At 39.7% G+C, this 20282-nt stretch overlaps 1 protein-coding gene across 1 annotated transcript in view; it reads right to left on the bottom strand.

Annotated features, from left to right (window-relative positions):
* Positions 1 to 533: 533 nt before the first annotated feature.
* Positions 534 to 20282, bottom strand: part of LOC107733138 (prospero homeobox protein 1-like) — a 31550-nt gene continuing 11801 nt past the window's right edge. The window contains exons 4-5 of the mRNA XM_016544647.1: positions 16543 to 16737; positions 534 to 828 (exon numbers count right to left, since the gene is read on the bottom strand). Coding sequence (XP_016400133.1) covers positions 643 to 828; positions 16543 to 16737 — 381 coding nt within the window. The 3' untranslated portion in view covers positions 534 to 642. The remainder of the gene's footprint in view (positions 829 to 16542; positions 16738 to 20282) is intronic.

The raw sequence follows: 20282 nt of genomic DNA, 5'->3' as shown, positions 1-20282 counted from the left end.
GAACAACATCAAATATATATATGTATATGTATATATATATATATGTTTATATATATATATATATATTATATATATGAATTTCCCACATAGAAAATGTATACCCCTCTTTATTTGTATTATTTTTTGTCCAAAGAATAATTTATTTTCTGTAGCATTGCCATGAGAAACAAGAATACCACATGTCAATTTTGTCGTCTTTCTTTTCCTTTCTTCCTTTTTTTGCAGCAAGCATTAATAACATTAATGGTAATAATTATATTAATCATAAATAATAATTACATCTATACAAGCTACAAATGCAAGTCTTATTCAGCAATAGTAAAACCATCACACATTGCAAACATCCGGGGATAAAACAAAGCCCTCAACAAAAATGACCAATAAAAGAGAGAAAATAAGGGTGTCAGTTCCATTTGTTAACCATTGTGTGGTAAACATAGTAATGCCCGTTTTAAAGGCAAGGAAAAAGGGGGTAAGGATTGAATACAGTCAAAACAATCAAGAATTTTATAGACTTTCCCAAAAAGAAAAAAACAGCTAAGTCATTCAAAAGTAGCCGGGACTTAAAAACAGGAATGCTACCTCTTACTTTGTAAAGATTCAGGAAAAGAAGGGATGATACTCTGTAAGCAATTAAAATCACTACTCATGCAGAAGCTCCTGCAGACAATTGGGAGATTTAAAAATCTCTGGGACCTCACTGTCCAGCTTGCAGATGACCTTGTATATGGCCTTCTTCCAGGAAGGATCAACATCTTTGCCTGCCACAATGGCATTGAAAAACTCCCGTAACGTGATCTGTGCCACTTCCAGGAATCGCTCCGGAACCTGCTGATACACAAGGAGACAATGACATTAATAAACATATTAGGTTTCAATCCCAAGTCTCTGATTAAGAAAAGAAAAGCAAAAGAAAAAAGAAAAAGAGATAATTAAAAAGGAACAAGAAAATAAAATTCTGCACTGAGACCTTCAAGAGCCGAAAGACCCTTCAGGCAGAAACTGCGAAGAGAAGTGTTGGGCTGCCAAGTCTGAGAGGACATAGAGAACGGTCCCAAACATCGTCACTACACTAATTCCTCTTTGTTTCAGTTGCTGAAACACATTCTGGTGGTGCTGACTTAAATACCCGTGTGTAGTCTTTCAAATCTTTTATATTAGCTATCTTTCCTTTTTGTCAAACTGCAGCATTAGGGGACGTGAAAGTACTTAATTACATTTGAAAGGTCACAGTGAAAAAAGCAACAAGACATTTTTTTTTATCGAAACAGGTCAAACCATCACATAACAACACCTTACAGTCAATGTTTTGAATGTGGCAGAATTTGTGAGGTTGTAACCAAGAGGAACTAATTGGGTTAAACATTACCTGAGTTGTTCCTCTTTTAGAGTCTACTTCCTAGAGGGAGCGAAACATAATTTGTCGACTTCCCTTTATTTGACAAGATTGTTAGCAATGTCTCATAAAATGTCTTTTTGTCTCAATATGCTTCCACTTCTAGAAGGGGAAGGAGAAGATTCTGCCACTGACAGCAGTCCATAAAATACTAAATTCTGCTTTGCTTCTTATCAAGTTCCAGTGAAACTAGATTCTGTAATGACCATGTAACAAGCCAAAGTTGTAGCCTCTATCACAGGTGGAGGAATTCAAGGAAAGTTATCAGTAAACTTGGTGCTCTTGGACAAGGTCTGGACCTCTAACGGCAGTGTTTTCCCAAGCAAAGCAATCAGGTAGCATGTAGGGCACTACTGAGGAGTTTGTTCTCTGCAACCAGAACACATCCTCTCTGGCGTGAGGTTGTTGTTCGTGAGAGAGGGCCAAGACCGGGGGCGTACTGTAGACTGGCCCTGTGATCTCTTTAGCACCAGTGACAGTCCCTCTCCGCTAACACTGTAGAGATGATTAGCCAGGCAAAGAACTAAGTCACCTCCCCTACAGCTAGACAAGACACTTCCCAGACATGGTACTTACTGCCACACACACTCACAAACACCCACACGCTCGAACACAGATGGGGAAGCAGGCGCAGGCACACAGAAACAGAGACAAAGGTTGCATATGAGGACAAAAAACATAGTGCTGTCATATTAAAAGTGTTACTACAGGCCACAGAGAAAGCGTTAGCATTTGAGGGATGCAGTAGGAATGCTTAAATTGATAAAAAAAATTCGGACATTTATTCACCATCATGTTATTCCAAACCTGTACGACTTTATCTTCTTTGGAACTCAAAAGATGTGTTTATTTTTTCTCCATACCCCTGTTGGGTTAGGTATGTTTTGAAGCATGGTAGCTGGTTTAAGCTGGTCCTTAGTTGGTCATGAGCTGGTCCTGAGCAGGAGCTAGTAAACCAGCTCAAACCAGCTACCATGCTTCAAAACATACCTAACCAGCATATGCAGTTTTTTTCAACAGGGACAATAGAAGTCAGTGCGGTCTAATGGTGTTTTGGACCCCATTGACTTTCATTGTATGGACAAAAACAGTTGAAACATTCTTCAAAATATCTTCTTTTGTGTTCCACTCTCTGTTTTTGGTTGAAGTATCCATTTAAGATGCTTTTAAGGGTGTGAAAAGAGCCAGAGCAGTTTTTCCTCCAACCACCCCGAATCAATGCACTCACAACAAAGCTCATGACACCATCTAATATTTATCCTCCACTGCAAGGTTAAAGTTGCAGTCCTATAGTTGGTTTTATCAATGCAGCCCTCCCCATGGATCGGGATCAGCGCTTAGTTTGGCATCAGTACTATCAATCAGACTCTGACTGCTCCTCAAAGGCCCTGCCAGGTGAGCAGTTGTCTGGACAAAGAATCTCATCCATGCGACTCACACCATCCCCAGCTCCCTTTTTTTCCATTAAGTGTGTTAAATATACTGTCATCAAAGGCATACCCTTGTCTGAAAGGCCTTGACCGGTGTGGAAGATGTTTTCACTCTGCTGCCACAATCATAAGTGCTTGACTTTTGGTTGTGATGCAGTATTAAATTATAGCATGGCTATAAATACTGAACTTATAATGGCAGTTAAACTAGATGGTATGATTCACCGGAGTGTAGTTGATGGCTTGACTGGGTTTATATGCTGTAACGTGCCCCAGCCTTTTATGATGTGTTCCGGTGTTAGGGAGTAAATAGCTAAAAGTAGCAACGTTGCTAACTGAATAGTGTAAAATAATATCATAGCTTTACCAGTAACAATCTAGTGTTTTCAACAAGTAGCCCTCTCTCGAATTGCATTGGGAAGTCTGATTCATTTTAGTGAATTTGTTCATTCTGGCAAATAATTTTAATGACCTGGTTAAAATTATTAATCGATCCATTTGAATCATTACTCAATTTTGTTCTTGGAATTGTCTCTTTCAAATAGCATTGTGATGGTTCATTTAGATAAATCATTTTGTTGATAATTCATTTGGGTGTTGTTTAGTTTTATATGTTTAGTGTAAATTTATGTGTATTAAAGATTGTTTTCAATAATAATTCATATATAATTTATTATATATTATCAATAACTTACATTATTTAGATATATCAACCTCTTATATAGCTTTAATGTAGCTACTTTTCCACCTTGTAGTGTAACGTACTATGTTTTCTTACAGGCAGCTTGACTGTAGTTGAACTGCTTTCAATTACAAGTAGCTTACAACAGTTTCAAAGTATCTCTTCAACACTGCTGTGCCTGAAGTCTGTCCATCTTAAAAGCGTGACATTTTTGTACAGTGCTGTACAGTAATTTCTCCCCTCCTCCACTCTTTCTCCTGGGGCAAGATCATAGGAAGGGAGGGGGGAGAGAAGAGGAGATAAAAAAAAATCCTGCCCAAGTGCTTTTGGCCAGAGCTCTGTCTCCTTCTACTTCTCCCTCCCCGAGGGGCACAGCCTTCAGGGGTCATTTGTTTGATTATGCTGACTGTCCCCAGCCTCGGCAGTACACAATAAAGGCCTGACATAGCAGCCTGCTTGCCTTCTGTGTCCTGCAGATACTCATCACGAGTGTCAGGACATACCAAGGTTAGTGGTCACTGGGACGGCGCTCATAGGCGAAGGGCTTGCCAAACGCACTTGGCTGATGAATGAATGTCACATGGAATGGAAGGGGTGAGAAAGAAAAAGAGAAGAGAGGTGGTGGTGGTGGTGGGGGGGATTACAAAGGTTATAGATATCCAACCTCCCCAACACCCCAACTCACAACATACCCTCTCCCCTATTTTTTTTTCACGCTTTTATAAGTCTTCCACCCCCTCAGACAATGGCCAGCAGCTTTCTGGAAAAACAACAGAATAATTGCACACAGGAAGAAAGAAAAAAGTGATAAAGGTGCCTTTCTCAAATTTGTGTGGTCTCAGAAGGGAGTCTGTCTCTTTTGGATGCTTCCATAGTCCCTTAAACGCAAGTCAGTCTGCTCGGCAGCCATCTTGGTAATGCCTTCGGCTAACTATATGGCTGAATTTTTTTAATCTGTTTGTCAAGACTACGTTTCAATAAAATATTTAGATCCAACAATAAAAAAGCTTAAATCAACCAAAAAAGCTACACATTATTTGATGTCCGTGCAAATCCTACTGTACAAAAGGAAATACCTAAATTTAGTGCAGCATAATGGCATAGATTTTCCAGAAGCAAGCTAGAGTTTTCAACAAGTTGTGGTGTAGCTTGACACAATGCACTTTCTCTCTTGAAAATCATTAGGAAGTCTGAATCATTTTAGAGATTTAGTTCAATTGGATGATTCATTTTAATGAACTGGTTAAAATTATTCATTAATTCTTTTAAATCATTGCTCTGTTTCGTTCATGGAAATGTTTCTTAGCAGTCTGATTCATTTTAGCAAGTTGGTTCATTTGGATGATTCATTTTAGTGAACTGGCTCAAAAAAATTATTAACTGATTTAGTTTAATCATCTCTCGGTTTCATTAAGCTACTTTTTTTTAATGCACATGCAAATCCTAAACTTGATTGGCTCTTTTAATTGAAATGCAGGACTCCCATTGATCCTCTTTAAACTATCTCTGATACACCCCTGTATGAAGCAGGTGTGCACACCTGTTTAGTGCTAATGTGAAGATTTTATAGCTAATAGATTTGTTTTTATAATTTGTGAGAGAGATATGTTCACATCAAATCTGATTACTTTGCGTAGCCACTGACGCTAATGTGGGGTAAAGCCCAGGAGTGCTGCATTGCTAAGAATATTCCTGTGAGGAATTTCTCCAACTCATTTTTTTTTTTACCATATAAGGGCAGTAAAATGCTGACTAGGGAAGAAGACAATGTCAAGGAGAAAAGGGTATTGGTATTTTGGATCCTCTTGACTGCTTGCCTTAGAAAGAGAGAGAGAGAGAGAGAGAGAGAGAGAGAGAGAGAGAGAGAGAGAGACAGAGGAAAAGAGAGAGAGAGGGAGAGGGAGAGGGAGAGGGAGAGTTATTCTTGTCACAAACCCTTTTGTCTGCATCTGCTGACTGCTTGCCCATAGCCAGCAGCATGCTTTAACTGTTTTGTCACCTCCTCGCCTCACATGGATCAGCTGTTGTTCTTTTGTTACGGCTATTGTGTAGGCTAAGCCTCTAAGGCTGCTCTGCTGTGCAGTAAACACAGCTGAATCGCACGGCAGACAATTCCACATCAATATTTCATATGCCCTCTTTAGGACTCCTGATTCAGTCAAGTTGAGAGGAAAAATACGTCGGGCACGGTTTAAATGGCCCACAGAGCCCTCAGAGAAAATTAATACTAATAAAGAAAACACTACGTGTGTCGGTAGCCGCCGTGTTTTGTGCATGCTCTCACGCTGTGTTTCGCTTCTTGGCTGTAGATGATGTGAAAGTGTGAAAAGCGTAAGTGATTACTCAATTACTTCCAGCAGTTCCAAGTTCCGATTTTCTTTGCTATACGTTGTAATAAGTCATATTAATATACTAATATCCCTGAAACAACATTAAGAGTTAGAGGAATATTCTGGGTTCAGTGTTCAAGTTAAGCTCAGTTGACAGCATTTGTGGCATAATGTTGATGCCACAAAAAATCTGGGTTACAGTGAGGAGCTTATTATGGAAGTGAATGGGGCCAATGCAAACAGGAAAATACTCATTGTTCCAATGATATAGCCACAAAATGTAAACAATATGAGTGTTATTGAGATTTTAGTGTGAAAAAATGGCTTGGTAACCATTTATGTGTAAAGTTATATGCAATTTTATAACCTCATTGCCTTGTCAACGCAATGTCATATACTCTAAAACCCTAAACTGAAAATTACACCAGTGACAAATACACAAGGTAACAGAAATGCTTTTGTAAAATTACTAGCTTCATATTTCTGCTTTTATATCCTCCAAAAAATTATCCCATTCACTTCTATTATAACTGTCTCATCGTAACCTTGATTTTTGCTTTTTTTTAAGAAAAGGGAGGGACAAATTATGCCACAAATTCTGTCAATTAAGCAAAATTTGTATTGAAAAATTATTATTGCGTGATTTTATTTTCTAAGTATCATTATAAGACTAGCTGGCCACTGGTTCCTGCCCCCCAGCTTACTCAGTTTTCTGGCGGCACTGCATCCTCAGCGCTGTTGAGAGGACACAGGACCGTCTTAAATCGACTCTGTTTGTTGGGTAAATATTGATTGAGGAGAGACTTACCTCCTGATAACTACCATACAAATCAAGGACTGTGTGGGGAGGGGAAGGAGGGCTGAGCGAATACGTGTGTGGGAAATGTCATAGATGAGTACCGCAGATGAAGACACAGTCTATGAAACTTTTGTATCTCAAAAGGCCACAGCGTGGGGAACTGAAAGCCCAGGCCCACTCTCTGTCCCTGCTAAGAGTTTCTTCTTGGGAAGAAAGTCCTGGTTTCCTCACCAGAGTTAATCATTAAAGGGGAAGAGTCTACTTAAAGACCTTTTTAAATATAACTAACATCTAAATAACGCAGACTATTTCAGGAGGTTGAGTTTTTTTTTTTTTAGGAGATAATGGATTGACAGAGAGCAAACAAGTCTCAAGGCCAGGGGGCTGAAAGCATAAGAGTCCACCCCCCTCGCCTCCCACCCACTCGCTCTCAGTTTCTCTCTATCACTGCTTGTCCGGGAGCTCGACTGAACTTCAAAAGAACAACATCCCGCTGAACGTGAAACGTTACACTGAACGCTGGACGTTCAGCTCCAGCTAATCAATAGCACATAGAAAGCAAAACCTTGCAGTTTGATAAACTCTTGGCTGGAGTGTCAATCAGGCAAACAGATTGCATGTTTCCCTCTCTGATAAAGATTCTTTCAAAACCCACTGTGATGCAACTGAGCTCCACAAACTGTCCCGACAACCTTGAAGCAGGCCTAGGTTCTCACTGCAAATGCTGGACAAACATACGCATGCTGCTGCTGATTCTGCATTGGCCTTGATGAAAACTATTTTTCATACTTAAGACAACTTTGAGTAAGCACCATATGCCCATTTCTCAAGGCACGCTGGCACATAGTGAGTGTGTGCGTGAGTGGATATATTTGCGCTCACCTTTAAATAAGGTCATTCGCTGGTTAGTTTTTTTTTCACAGAAGACGAAACAAGCATTATAAAAGGAATTGTTCAGCCCAAAAAAAAAAGAAAAGAAAAGAAAACTGCCAATATTTATTCGCCTTTTTTTCTTGAAACACAAAAGGAGAACATTTTAAGAATAAGCTTATAAGAATAGTACCACGAACAAATCTTTTGGGACAGATCTTTTCAGTGTAAAGTTGATTCAGTGCACAAAAACAAAATAATTCATTCACAAATCGCACTGGTTTGGTTTTCCAGATTAATTGGTTATTCTGTGAATAACGACATAATTTTGTTCTGTTTGTCACACAAAGTTGTCAGATGCATTTTGAAGACTTGAAATATAGTGGCGAGATTGTATGCACACTTTTATGATATCCTTTTGAAGCTTGAATGCATTGCGATTTCATTGAAAAAGAAGGACCAGTAAATCTATCGCTTTGTGTTTCATGGTGGAAATAAAGTCGATCAGCTTTGGAATAAGAGTGAGTTATAATTAGTTTTCATTTTTGGTTGAACTATTCCTTTAATGAAGAATGATTATTATGCTAAATCTGACTCGCCATATGAGCAAGATGTCCTTTCGCCCTTCTATATCATTGCATTTACTAAAGCAAACAATGCCACAATGACATGTGCACTGCAAATTCAGGGGCACTAGGTCTCTGACCTAGAGGAGGGTCTGGGTTCAAACCTGCTTGGGCTAAAGGTTATGAAGTCATTTGTCTCAAATTGCAGTTGAACCCCATGAAAGAAGAGAGTGTTTGAGGGAGGGAAAGAGAGAAAGAGGGACATCTGGAGGAGAAGGAGGGGGGAGAGGGAGGACAGAATGGCCTAAGGACTGGAGCAGGCAGGAGGAGGAGAAAGGCAGCTTGGAGTTGGGTCTTTCTTGTCTGGCTGAAGAAAGGATCTGGCACCGAGACTAATGAAGAGAAGAGGGAGGGAGACAGAGACGGGGCGGTTGGGTGGGAGATGTGCCAGGGTTTGGAGAAAGCCGTGCACGAGTGCTACAGATGTGTTTGAACCCCCTGGAGCAAAATAATGACAATCACCAGTGGTGTCACTGAGCAGACTGCACACAAGGTGACATGGGAGAACATGGAAGGAGTCTGGGAGGAAAAAAGGAGGCCCGTCTAGTCCATGGAAGAACTTTCCATCAAAAGCTATTTGTAGAGAGCCATAAAGACTGTTTCTCAGTTTGTGCCACTCCAGGAACTTATCTGTAGAAGGAAGGAGTTCCAGTGAGATTGCAGGCCCTGTTGAAGCTACTTAACGCACTGTTTATGTTCTGTCACAGGTCCCTTCGTGACACCAGAATTCCAGCCCATGGCAGGCAGCACTTAACTCTGAGAGGCAATTAAAGGAAGTGGATATTCAACGCTACAATGTCACACTTTAGGGCAGGAAGCATGTGATGCTTGTTGGTGGGACATGGTCAAGTTCATCCTGTGTTCTTAATCAGAAAAAACAAATTAGATGGTAATTTTATATACTGCAAAAATCTTTCGCTTAATCAGCATTTTGTCTTGTTTTCCAGTAAAGAAAATTTCTAAATAACAAAATTTATTTGAAGCAAAGTTGCATAAGTTTGTATAAGACTTGTTTTCAGAAAACACATATTGCAAAGCCGGAACTAATCGAGCCGTTTGTGCCAGGATGGGGAGAAAGGTATTTTAATCATGTAAATTATGTGAAAAATAATGCGTTTTTCGAACCACCAAGCATGAGAGCATGTTCTAGTACCCCCCCAAAACAAAATCAAGACTTTGTAAAAGAGCATAATAGGACCCCTTTAACTAATTTTGTTTCTGACTGATATTAAAATCGTGGCTGATAGCGATAAGCCCATAATTATTTTTATACTATGGCCGATGACCAAATGATTGTTTTTAAAATCTTTATTGTTTTGTCTAAATAAATTCAAAATAAAACCATAAAAACTAAAATCAGTCATTTTACAGTAAATACATCAATAATATAATGTACAGTTTAAAAAAAAAAGATATTCATTGCGAAATCTGTTCATCTGTGAAAATTGCTAAAGATAACATTTAACAGTTTTATTAAATTATTGGGTTGTTTTAAATATTAACTTTAAGTGAGTGTTAGATTGTGGCAAAAGTAAAATATAAATGTAAAAATACTGGAAATGAACATCCAATTAAATATTCGATATCAACTAAAACCAGTAAAAAAAACAAAAACTCTAATTTGAGCCAATAATCAATATGGTACCAATACATTGTGTATCACTATGTTTAAGCATAAATCCAACAAAATGTTTTGAGGCTTATGCATAAAACAAGACAAAAAGTAAATGTTAAATTAATTAATTTTGCTTTACAGCTATTTTAATATTTTTACTGGAAAACAAGATAAAGATATTAAAATTATTTTCGTTGTGTACAAGATGTTCTTGAGCAGGTTTGATATACAGTCAATAAATTCTTAAGTAGTTAAATGAAACACTCATATTAGATTTACAGCATTAGGGGAAGAATTAAAATTGAACAGTATGTACTACATCTATGATTTATTCTGTATGTGTCACGGTTCATGGGTTCACTGACTCATTTTCGCTCTGTGTGTATGTGTGTGTGAGTGGGTGTGTCGGTGATTGCTGCTGATTGTTGATCTGCGCCAGCTGTAGCTCATCAGCTCAGCTATATAACACCTGTGCTATCCGTCCTGTGTTGTCAGATCGTTTGGTGTTCCTGCTGTGTTCAGTTCTCTGTTCCTGTCCCTCGTCTCATTGGAATTCGGTTCCAGGATTCGCCCCCAAGGATCGGATGTTCTCGGGATATCCACGGGTGCCCGTTTGCGTCACTGCGCTTCCAAGAGTGACTATATCCTGCACATGCCTTGTTTGACTCTTGCCTTTGGTCCGGTTGGGACTTTTTCCTAATAAACTGTTATATTTCACATTCGCAATTGAATCCTCCTTTTGTACCCGTGACAGTATGTGCCAGTGTGTGTGAGTAGTCATTTTCTTTGGCTGGTGTTAAAGACTGCAGGGCTTGGTCCCTCTGTGCAACTTAGTGACCATTAATAAGTCATTTTGTCTGGGAAAAAAAAACCACATTGCCTGAAAGCATCACGCACTCTTATCTAATTTCTGTCTCTGTTTCTCTGAGTAATATACAATATAGAGTGCCTACAGCAGTTTGGCTTTAAGTCCCTCTAAACTGCCATCACCAGACAGTTAGGCTGAAAAAACTCTTTGTGTTTGGTAAGTGAAGCAGTATAAAGTAGGTGTGCTTTCGTTGCACCTTCCATTATGAATTATTAAATTACATCTCCTTGCTGATGTTGCTATTTGTGCTAGTAACGAACAAAAGGTAAGTCTTTAATGCAGATTTGATGGCAGCGATTACGCTGTCCCTTGGTAAGTACAGTCAAGGCCATTGGATGTAATGTGCTGTACTGTGGCGTTCTCCAGGTCACCTCCACTAATGATTAACCAACACGCTGAGGAAGTTCAGTTCCCACAAGAGCCGCATGAGAAGAAATCACACAGCCCCTGCGAGTGATCTCATCAACAGAGATATGGGAACGGATATTCCCTTACATGGCAGGTAAAAAAAAACAAAAAAAAAAACTATTTTTGTCAAACCTGAATATTGTTAAACTCACTATCTGCCAGTCTAATTTTAAAATATTGCCTAAAGTGCATTCAATAAAGACATAAAGAGTGTGAGGCTTATTCTATCAGCGGCCACAATGGGAACAGAACCCAAGTGTCGTCCTATAACTAGATTACTGGAGCTCCTCTGACGTGAAGCATGGTAATAACTAAGCTAATATGATGGGAGTTTGTTTTCATAGAGCTTTATTACGCTCGGCTGGGGACATACAGTGTGACGGGGAGCTGCGAAGCATGATATTTAAAGTAAAGCAGTAGTGGAAAAAAAAGAGGAAATGCATTATAGTCTCCTATCCATCAGCTCTCCAGTGATGAATTGATTCAACACTGAGCATAAGAGGCTGTTAGCGGAATACCGCTAAACCAATTGTACTTGATATTAAAGCATAGAAGTATTTTTATATCCGATTTGTATTATTAGTAATATGTTTTTGAATTTTTTTTAAATTTCTCTCTTTTTTTTTTTTTTTTTTTTTACAAATAAGAGTAGTTTTCATCCTGTAATTGTAAGTGTCAGTCAATCAGACAGTATGATCTAATTAGAGAGAGGAAGATGATTGTGAGCCAAAAGCCCTTGAAGACAATAGTCTGCATCATCTGACCACAGTGACTCTTGATATCACATGACAGGCTAAGGGTTTACCACAGAACACTTATTGTGAGGGGTGCCATCCCAGCTGCATGTGTGCTTGCCACACAATGGGGCACCAAGTCCGACTTTGTCTTCAGTTTCAATTGAGCGGATATTTTATATACTTTTGCTGCATACTGGATGCAGGTTAAAAGTCACAACAAGAATTTCGGTTTTGAATTTTGATTTTTTGTTGCACATTTTTCATGCTTTTAAATTAAGGCATAAATGCTAAACTCATATAACTGAAGTATTACTAATTTAATTACATTAAATTTGAACATTAAATAGCATTATATGTGCATGTGTGAGGTAAATAGTTTTTTTTTAAGTTGCAGGGACAATTGTAACCAAGCCATTTGTAGGTTGATTTCCTCTAAAAGCGTAAACACAGCAGCTCTGTGATGCTTTCAAAACATTACTTTGTTTGTTTGAGCGTCCCGACCTGCCCGACGACAGCAACATTGGCTCAACCAATGGCGTCAGTTGGTGAGGACAGTCATTATTTTTGCAGTTCAGTTCATTGATGCGTGTGGCCTATAGAGAAAAAAAAAAGCAAAACATGTAAAGCTAAACAATTTTTTTGTTTTTCCCCAGCAAGAAAATGAGATGTTAAGGGGTTACAACTGTAAGATTAAGTTGAACCGTCCCTAATGTATCCTTTAAAAGTCCACCGCTATCTTATAGCACTGTCTGTAGCTTTGAGTGGCGTTATAATGGGAGCATGAGGTAAGCTGGCAGACCACACTGCAGGTCAGTGTGAGGTCAGAGAGGAAGAAGTGAAACCAGAGCCCGATCCTAAGATGTGCTAGTGTAGCGTGGCAAAAGCTAGTAGCTCAAAGATAAACAACAGTAAACTAGCCCTCTGTGGGGGAGCTATGTGTGGACTTGGGAGGCCAGGACCTCCTGGCAGTCACGATGGCAGCTCTCTACGCTCTTATTGATAACCTTCTTTTCTCATGAGGCAGGGGAGATAATACACTCCTGGAACAAGGGTAAAGGGAGATGAATGTTAGACAATAGACGGTCGCTGTAAAGGGACCATCCGCACAGTCTTTGAACTTTTCCCTGTCTCCAAAGGACAATTAATAATGAAGGCCTTTGGGGTAGGTCACACCAGGCATGGACAAGAGGAGACGAGAGAAGAAACAAAAGGGAAGAGAAACCTGGAGAAGAGGGGGACATGTTGGATGTTGGATAATTGATCTTTTTTGAGGGGGAGAGTGTTGCTCTTCAGAGCATCTTATATTGCATCATTTACCTTATGTGCTTTTTTTGTAGACATTTAAATGTTAATATACATTTTTTAAATATAATATTCCACCTTAAAATTTAATTTTAAGTAAGCCTTTAGCTAACTTTTAATTTCAGATTTTCTCTAAAAGTATAAACACTGTGGCTGTTTGTTTGCACAACCCGACAACAGCAACATTGAATCAACCAATAGCATGTATTGTGGGTGGGGCTTTCTGTTTGACTGACCAATGGCAGACGAGGGGAGAGTTTTTTAATTAAAGCCATTAATTTGGCAGTTCCATTTGTTGACGCTAGCGGCGCAGAAATTACACACTTCACCTTTAAGTATTCCCTTAACTATAACAGTATCTTTTTAACCTTGAAATTTCACCACACAAACAAAACTATGAGTGGGAAACAAACAAAGTTTTAAAGTTTCATTCACTCAGTGTGATAATAGCCACGGCCACCTGATAGCCTGAAGATAACAATTCGAGAACTCTAAGTCAAAGGAGGTCTGTGTGAGTGTGCTGTGGGTATATGGCCACCAACACTTTTTCAAAAAGGCTCAGAGATCACAGGGACCAAAGAAAGAGAACGAGAGACTAAGCCTCCTCTATGCTCTCCTCAGCTGGAGGAGGGTACAAGGACTGAAGACAAGGCGGGTTTGGGACAAGTTGGGGGGTGGGGGGTTACTCAGGGGGTTTTGACAGAAGAGCCTTGAACTATTTTGTGGCCGAAAGGTGAGACCTTCCCAGAGCTGTCATAAAAATGTCTTCTTATCCCAGTGGAGCCCGTGGACCCCACCCCTCTTAGAACTCTTCAATGGTGCCTGTGATGTGATACAGTAAGTGTGAAGACGGCTCCTGAGAACCAGATGCCACAATTACAGGGCCAGGAAACGCCACTTTGGCTAACAATGCGTAACTGTGCAGGTGTTCACTTTCTTTATACGATTCTTTATACGATTAAATGTTCTGCAACTTTTTTTTGTTGTTGACATTTTCAAGGATTTGATCGCCAACTATTTTTCACACTCCTTGAAAAAAAAACACACACACTGTTTGTTTTCAGCGAACCACAAAAAAGAAATTTTGAAGAATGTTTATGCAGCTCTTTTCCATACAAGTTCATTCATGCTCAAAAATAGAGGAAAAAACACCATAAAAGTGGTCCATATGACTTTTGGTCTATAGTCCAAGTCTTCAGGAGCCATACACTAGCCTTATGAGAAATTATGCACTGACAATAAATATTAATTATTATGCACTGACAACAATTTTTTTCAGAAATATCATATCAACATTTTGAATTTCACTCACAGTTCAACAGTTCGTGTAGAATATGGTTTAATAGCTGCAAATGTTAAGATTTTCAGTGAATAACAACGTAAATTCAGTCTGTTCCTCACACAAAGCGAGACTTCAAACTTATGGATCATGGATGACTTTTATGGTTCCTTTTTTTGTATCCTGTCAATGAATTCTAGTTTTTTCAAAAGAGCTGCATGAAGACCCTTCAAAAATGCTCCTTTTGGGATCCATGGAATAAAAAAATAACAGTATACAGGTTTAGAAGGACATGGGGAGCGCAAATAGTGACCGAATTTTCATGTTTAAGTGAACTACCCCTTTAATAAAATATCATTCTAATGTGTTAATTTAGCTTCTCAGGATAAACAAATGATGTTCCCAGACAACAGCTAAGCAGGCCTGTTAGGCTTGATCATATCTGCTTTGTACATAGAGAAACCCCTTCAGCTAAGAGATAGCATTTGCCACATTGCTGTTTAGGAGAAAAGACGAGAAAGGAGGTTTAACTTGTTTTTTTTTGTTTGTTTGTTTGTTTTTTGGGAGCCTTTCAGGGTCTGGACATCATAAGCTGTGTCTATGCAAATGTCCTTGATTGTGTTCATTTGTGCCATTGTCCAGCTAAGACAAACAGAGCAGTAATTAGAAGAGAAATGATGGCGTATTGAGACAGCACGATGGAGGAGGAGCCGAATGAAGGATAAACAACTTGAAAGAAAACAGCAAGCTTGGTGAGCACAACACAAGTGCATTGAAGGCAATTAATGAAGCTCCTTTAATTACGGCCTTTGCTCATTCCACCATGAGGAATGTGACAATTATGTCATTAAAAAGTTTGTAATGGGAAAGTGAGGGGTGAGTACATTCGAAGAGGATGAAAGACACAAGGCAGCGAAAGGAAGTGCAATGAAAGAGAGGGAGAGAGAAATGACAGGGCCCAACTACAAAAAAGAAAGTCTCAAAGGAGGAGGAAGCACATTACTGGTGCACATTGACAGACTAGATTAACATCAAACGATCAGCACAACAGAGGGTATATTCATTCAGGAGGAGCTAGCAAGGTGGAACTTTGATGATGCTAAATTTGGCAGAAAGAGCGACTTGCTGAATCGGCGAGGGTTCCAGTTTCATGCCTCGCAGTCTGACAGGTGGAGAAGAGAAAATTTAGTACAAAAAAGCCTCAGCATGAAGTGTCCCTTTGCACCGCTAAAGGTTGTGTGACCTCTCTCTGCAGCACGGACTTGCTGTGGGATGTCGTTGCATGCTAGACGAGACACGACGCGAGGCGAGTTGGCCCGGTAGGAAAAAAGGAACAGACCAGGGCACTGAAATTTGCATTAAAGATCGAGTTTTCCTTGCATGGAAAATGAACATTTGGGAAAGTCTTTCAGGCGGTCCTGCTTGTACACCTGTGCAGCCTTTGTGGCTCTTGATATGCAAAACAATCTCTCCCTCGGTTCGACTTCTCTACCAACAACAGTCTTATTCATGGTGCCCTGCACTTTCTTCCACAGCCATGCAAATCTTGCATTTATATATGAAAATAGGGATCATGTCCCTAAATATCTTCCTGGTCGCGAAAGGTGTGACGCGCCGTGTTCTCTGTACCTGCAATCACAATAAACCTTGGCTTTGACCTGATCTAAATGAAAGGGAGGGGAGGGGGAAGGGGGCAGATTTTTGCTAATAGTCAGCTAAATGATGATGATGTTGTAAGGATAGTGTTTGAATGACCAGAGTCCCAGTGGGCAGATATTGATAGTGAGCTGAGCGGTAAATGTGAGCTCTGCAAATTGTATTTGACAAGGACACTTGGGCCTGAAGCATCACTCCCCGTTTGCCTCATCAAACAGACAGACGCATGACTGTTTCGGCCAAAAAAAAAAAGAGAAAAAAATCTTGTTCACTTTACCCCAGGAGTACGGCGAGTACGGTGAGCAGGGGGAGCGTGGGGGTGGGGCTTATGGGATGAACAGCTTGCCATTCATTGTCTTATCATATAAAGAGATCATTTAGCTGTATTAATTTTAAAGCTTTGAACTGTGCTAACATTAATGGAAAGGATTCAAAGTAATACCTTATGCATCACTGCGTGAATCTCACCTCGCAATACAGTGTGGCCTGTTAAGGTGAATGCAGTCACTTAGTAGCGTGAAACAGGTAACGGACGAGGGCTCACCTCAAAATCGTTGGCCTTGTTGTAGTGCATGTTAAGAGCGCGGAAAAGCTCGCAGTCCCGGCTCACGTTCAGCTCGTCTACCCCTGTTACGCCATCGTTGATGGACTGCCGAGCGAATTTCTCCATCTGGATGTAGTAGAACTCACGGAAGTTACTGAACCACTTGATCAGCTGAGATGTGATGCAGCGGTTGAACTTTGAGAGAGAAAGGGGGAAAAAGAGAAACACTTGTAATTTTTGTTGCTGTAGGTTCAGCACAGAGAAACGCATTTTATATTTATTATAGTGCCTTTGTGCTCATCAGTACATACATTTATTTATTTTAAAGGATTTTTGTAATTGTTGATATTATGTTTTTTTTTCCTGACACAAGCTATGTACAGTATATGAAAGTTGTCACAAGAAAAAAAAAATAGCAACAATATTCTTTAGGTAATATATATGACATTTATGGTGTCCCAAAAACATACTAGAAAAGCTTTTCTGAATTTTTATTTTATTATAACTGGATTTTGTTTTTCAGAAAAATTATATTTACACCAGAAGTTTCCCACTATTTCAATCTTTAGTCTGTTTTTACTGAAAACTAATAAAATCAGGTGTGACTAACCTCTAATCTGGTTAGCCAGTGAGACCCTTAAATAACAGGACAACAGATAAGACATTTGTTTCTACAAACGCGTTTACTTCACATTGTCCTTGAGGATGATGGGTAAGCAAACAAACCCGTAGCTGAGACAGATTGGTCAGGGTGGTGTTTTTTTTTCCTCCAACAAGGCTTACACGGTCGGTGCGGATATTTGCTGTTGTGCGCAAATGCAAACAGTTCAGGGTTGAGTAGATGAAATTATAATTGTGTCAGTAGCCCGTAATGCAGTAACGGCAAATTTACATATCAAGTAGCTGAGTTAATTCTGACATGCCTCAGGTTTTTTTCCCACATTAATAATCGAGTGAAGTAAGTGATCAAGTAAAGGGTGAAATTGAGTGAAGAAATCTAAATGACAAAAAAAACCTTGCAACAAGTACAGCTCTAGTTGAATAGTTCAGCTCGGCAGCTCAAAGCTGGCCTTCGTACACTGTTGTGGGAGCTATATTTGGAGTGCCTGATCCTAGACCAGTAAATACACAGTACTCTGTTTGTCCTGTGTACTTGCCCCATGACCTCAGCAAATGACCTGTGTGAAAGCCTTTGGTCCTTTCTGTGTGTGTGCAGCTACGTGTGTATGTTCATGTGTGTGTGCGAAAGCTACGGGTGCCAAGACTGTGAATGTACAGGACAGCTGAGTTGAATGTAGCCAAGTTAAAAGCTATAAATCCAGCGGGCTTTCTGTTGGCTGCTCTGACATGCAGCCTCCTGCCTTTTGTCATTACGGGTGTTCATCAAGCCTTCATTGCCTTTGCCTCCCCTTCCATATCCTCAAAGAGCATTAATCAAAAATCAGCAGCGAGCACTTATCTATCTGTGGCCATGAGAACATGCAGGCCTCTGTTTAGATGACAGCTGAGGAGAGAGAGAGATCGAGCAGAAGGAGAAAAAAAAGGAAGGGCAAGGAACAAAGAGGGGGAGGCCGACCGTGTTTTCCGAGGGTAGATGTAATTACCGTGTAGAAACTTGTCTCCATGCTTGCAAATTTAAGATAATGACGTGAATGAGAAATCATAGCGGGGAATCCGAGTCGGAGAAAGAGTCAGAAGCCACGACGGGCTGATAGGTTTCCCCAAAAGGCCAGCCGAGAGCATAATTACCGCGCCACCGTGAGAGTTCTTCTCCCATAATTCAGCAGAAAATGATTAAGTCGTCATCCCGAGGCATCAGTCTGCAGAAGTTCAAACATGTACTTAACCTATCCAGGAATTATACATTTGGCCTGTGTGTCGCCTCTGCCTTCTTTCAGCCTAACAGTGAGCGAGAACAGGGGTTGAAAAGAAAGAAAGAAACAGGCGAGAAAAAAAAAGAACAACCAAAGAAGCAAGGCTATCTGATCTCTCACTTACCCCCATTTCAATAGACGTTAAACCTATTAGGATCTACTGAACTTGAGGGGCTTCTTTTTTTCCGCTTTATCTGCAGAGCGAAATGCACTGTCCAAATTTCAAGACACTGAGTTAAGGACCCCCGGCCCCCGTGACGACTTACTCCAGCCCCCCACCACCCCCTTAATTCTTTTAGAATAAGAAACAAAACATTACAAAATGATAGCAGACTGCTCACTGGGGAATGAAAATTGCTTTGACATGGAGATTAGGCTATTCTATTGTCATAAGACATTGTCTCATATGAGTGGGGCTTCCAGAAGAGTCGGATAAAAGGCGAGAGAGGGGGGCATTTTTTTCTAGAATGGCTAGTGGATGACATAATGGAGAGCGCAGAAAAGTAAGTCCGCATGACATCGTTTGGCAGCGCTGTATAAAGGGAGATTTAAAAAGCATTGTTGCCGAATAGAAATACCAGAGATTCGGGGGACAATGGAGCCGCGTTGCTGGAACGTGACAACTCAGCAATTAAGGATCATGTCATCTGCTTGTCAAACAAAAATAACCAGTCTAGCTCTCTCAGTTCTCAGCCACCCCATGAAACAAAACACTAAATGATATGTCGTAGCACAAAAAAACACTTGCGAACACACATTTGTCTTGGTGGGATTGTGGGAGAGAAAGTGAGATGGGTTAGTTTTGAACAATACGTTTTTTTGCATTCTGAGTCGAGCTCTTTACAAGGAACTTTTTAAAAAGTTTTTAAAGCGTTGACGTTGTAATTCATGCACCTATATATTTTTTTTTCAGGAGCACCAGTGAAAGTCCTCACTCAGTGCTCTAAACAAAATTACTACTACTACTACTACTACTACTACTACTATTATTATTATTATTATTATTCCTGACTGTAACATTGCAACATGCATTTTTGTGAAGCTGCTTTGAAACAATATGCATTATGAAAAGTGCCATACAAATAAAACTTGAATTATTTAATTCAATTATTATTAATTATTAAATTGAATTATTATTATTATTATTATAATAAACAAATACATTGGTTTGATACGAAATTGTAATATATATATACTGTATATAATGGACTTCACTTAACTTTTTATTTTTTTTTCATGAAAGTGTCTAGAAGAAATTTTGACTTGAGTGTGTAGAAAAGTGTATGAAAAGTTTTCAACTACAATAACTGTGCAACTTTATTAGGATTTTATTTAGGATTTATTAGGATTTTAAGTGTTTTTTTTTATTGCAATCACAATCCACTTGCACATGCCTTTTTAATTTCAATCATCAAGATGCTTCTGTATGTATGTGTAAAAATCTACACCCGCACAAACACACTAGTTTAATTAAAAAATCTATTATTCTGGACATAATTTCCAGTGCTGTTCTAAGAACACATGGGACACCTCATCCTGTTATTCTCTACCCCCACAAAAAACCTTATATATCCAATGAGCACGCTCAAAATATTCTTAAAACAACTCAGTCTGACGTCTGTGATGTGTCCGGGCAGCAGTTGACTCAGAGAACATCGTGCAGGAGTGAGAGCGTTTCACACACTCTTGCTCACAGGCCTGTGAAAGATTATTCCTCTGGTGACAGAGATCCGCTCTTTCCAAGACACCGGGGGAAGACTTGACCTGTCACTCCGCACGTTTCCTCTGTTAGCCATGGACAATACAGGCTTTCACACATGCCTGGTGGGGACGCTACTTATATGGGGGTCTGTGCATTTTAAGCTC

The sequence above is a fragment of the Sinocyclocheilus rhinocerous genome, unplaced genomic scaffold, assembly GCF_001515625.1.
Source record: "Sinocyclocheilus rhinocerous isolate Xijiao unplaced genomic scaffold, SAMN03320098_v1.1 scaffold8, whole genome shotgun sequence".
In the NCBI taxonomy this organism is placed as follows: Eukaryota; Metazoa; Chordata; class Actinopteri; order Cypriniformes; family Cyprinidae; genus Sinocyclocheilus; species Sinocyclocheilus rhinocerous.
This window is presented reverse-complemented; position numbering and strand designations above follow the sequence as displayed.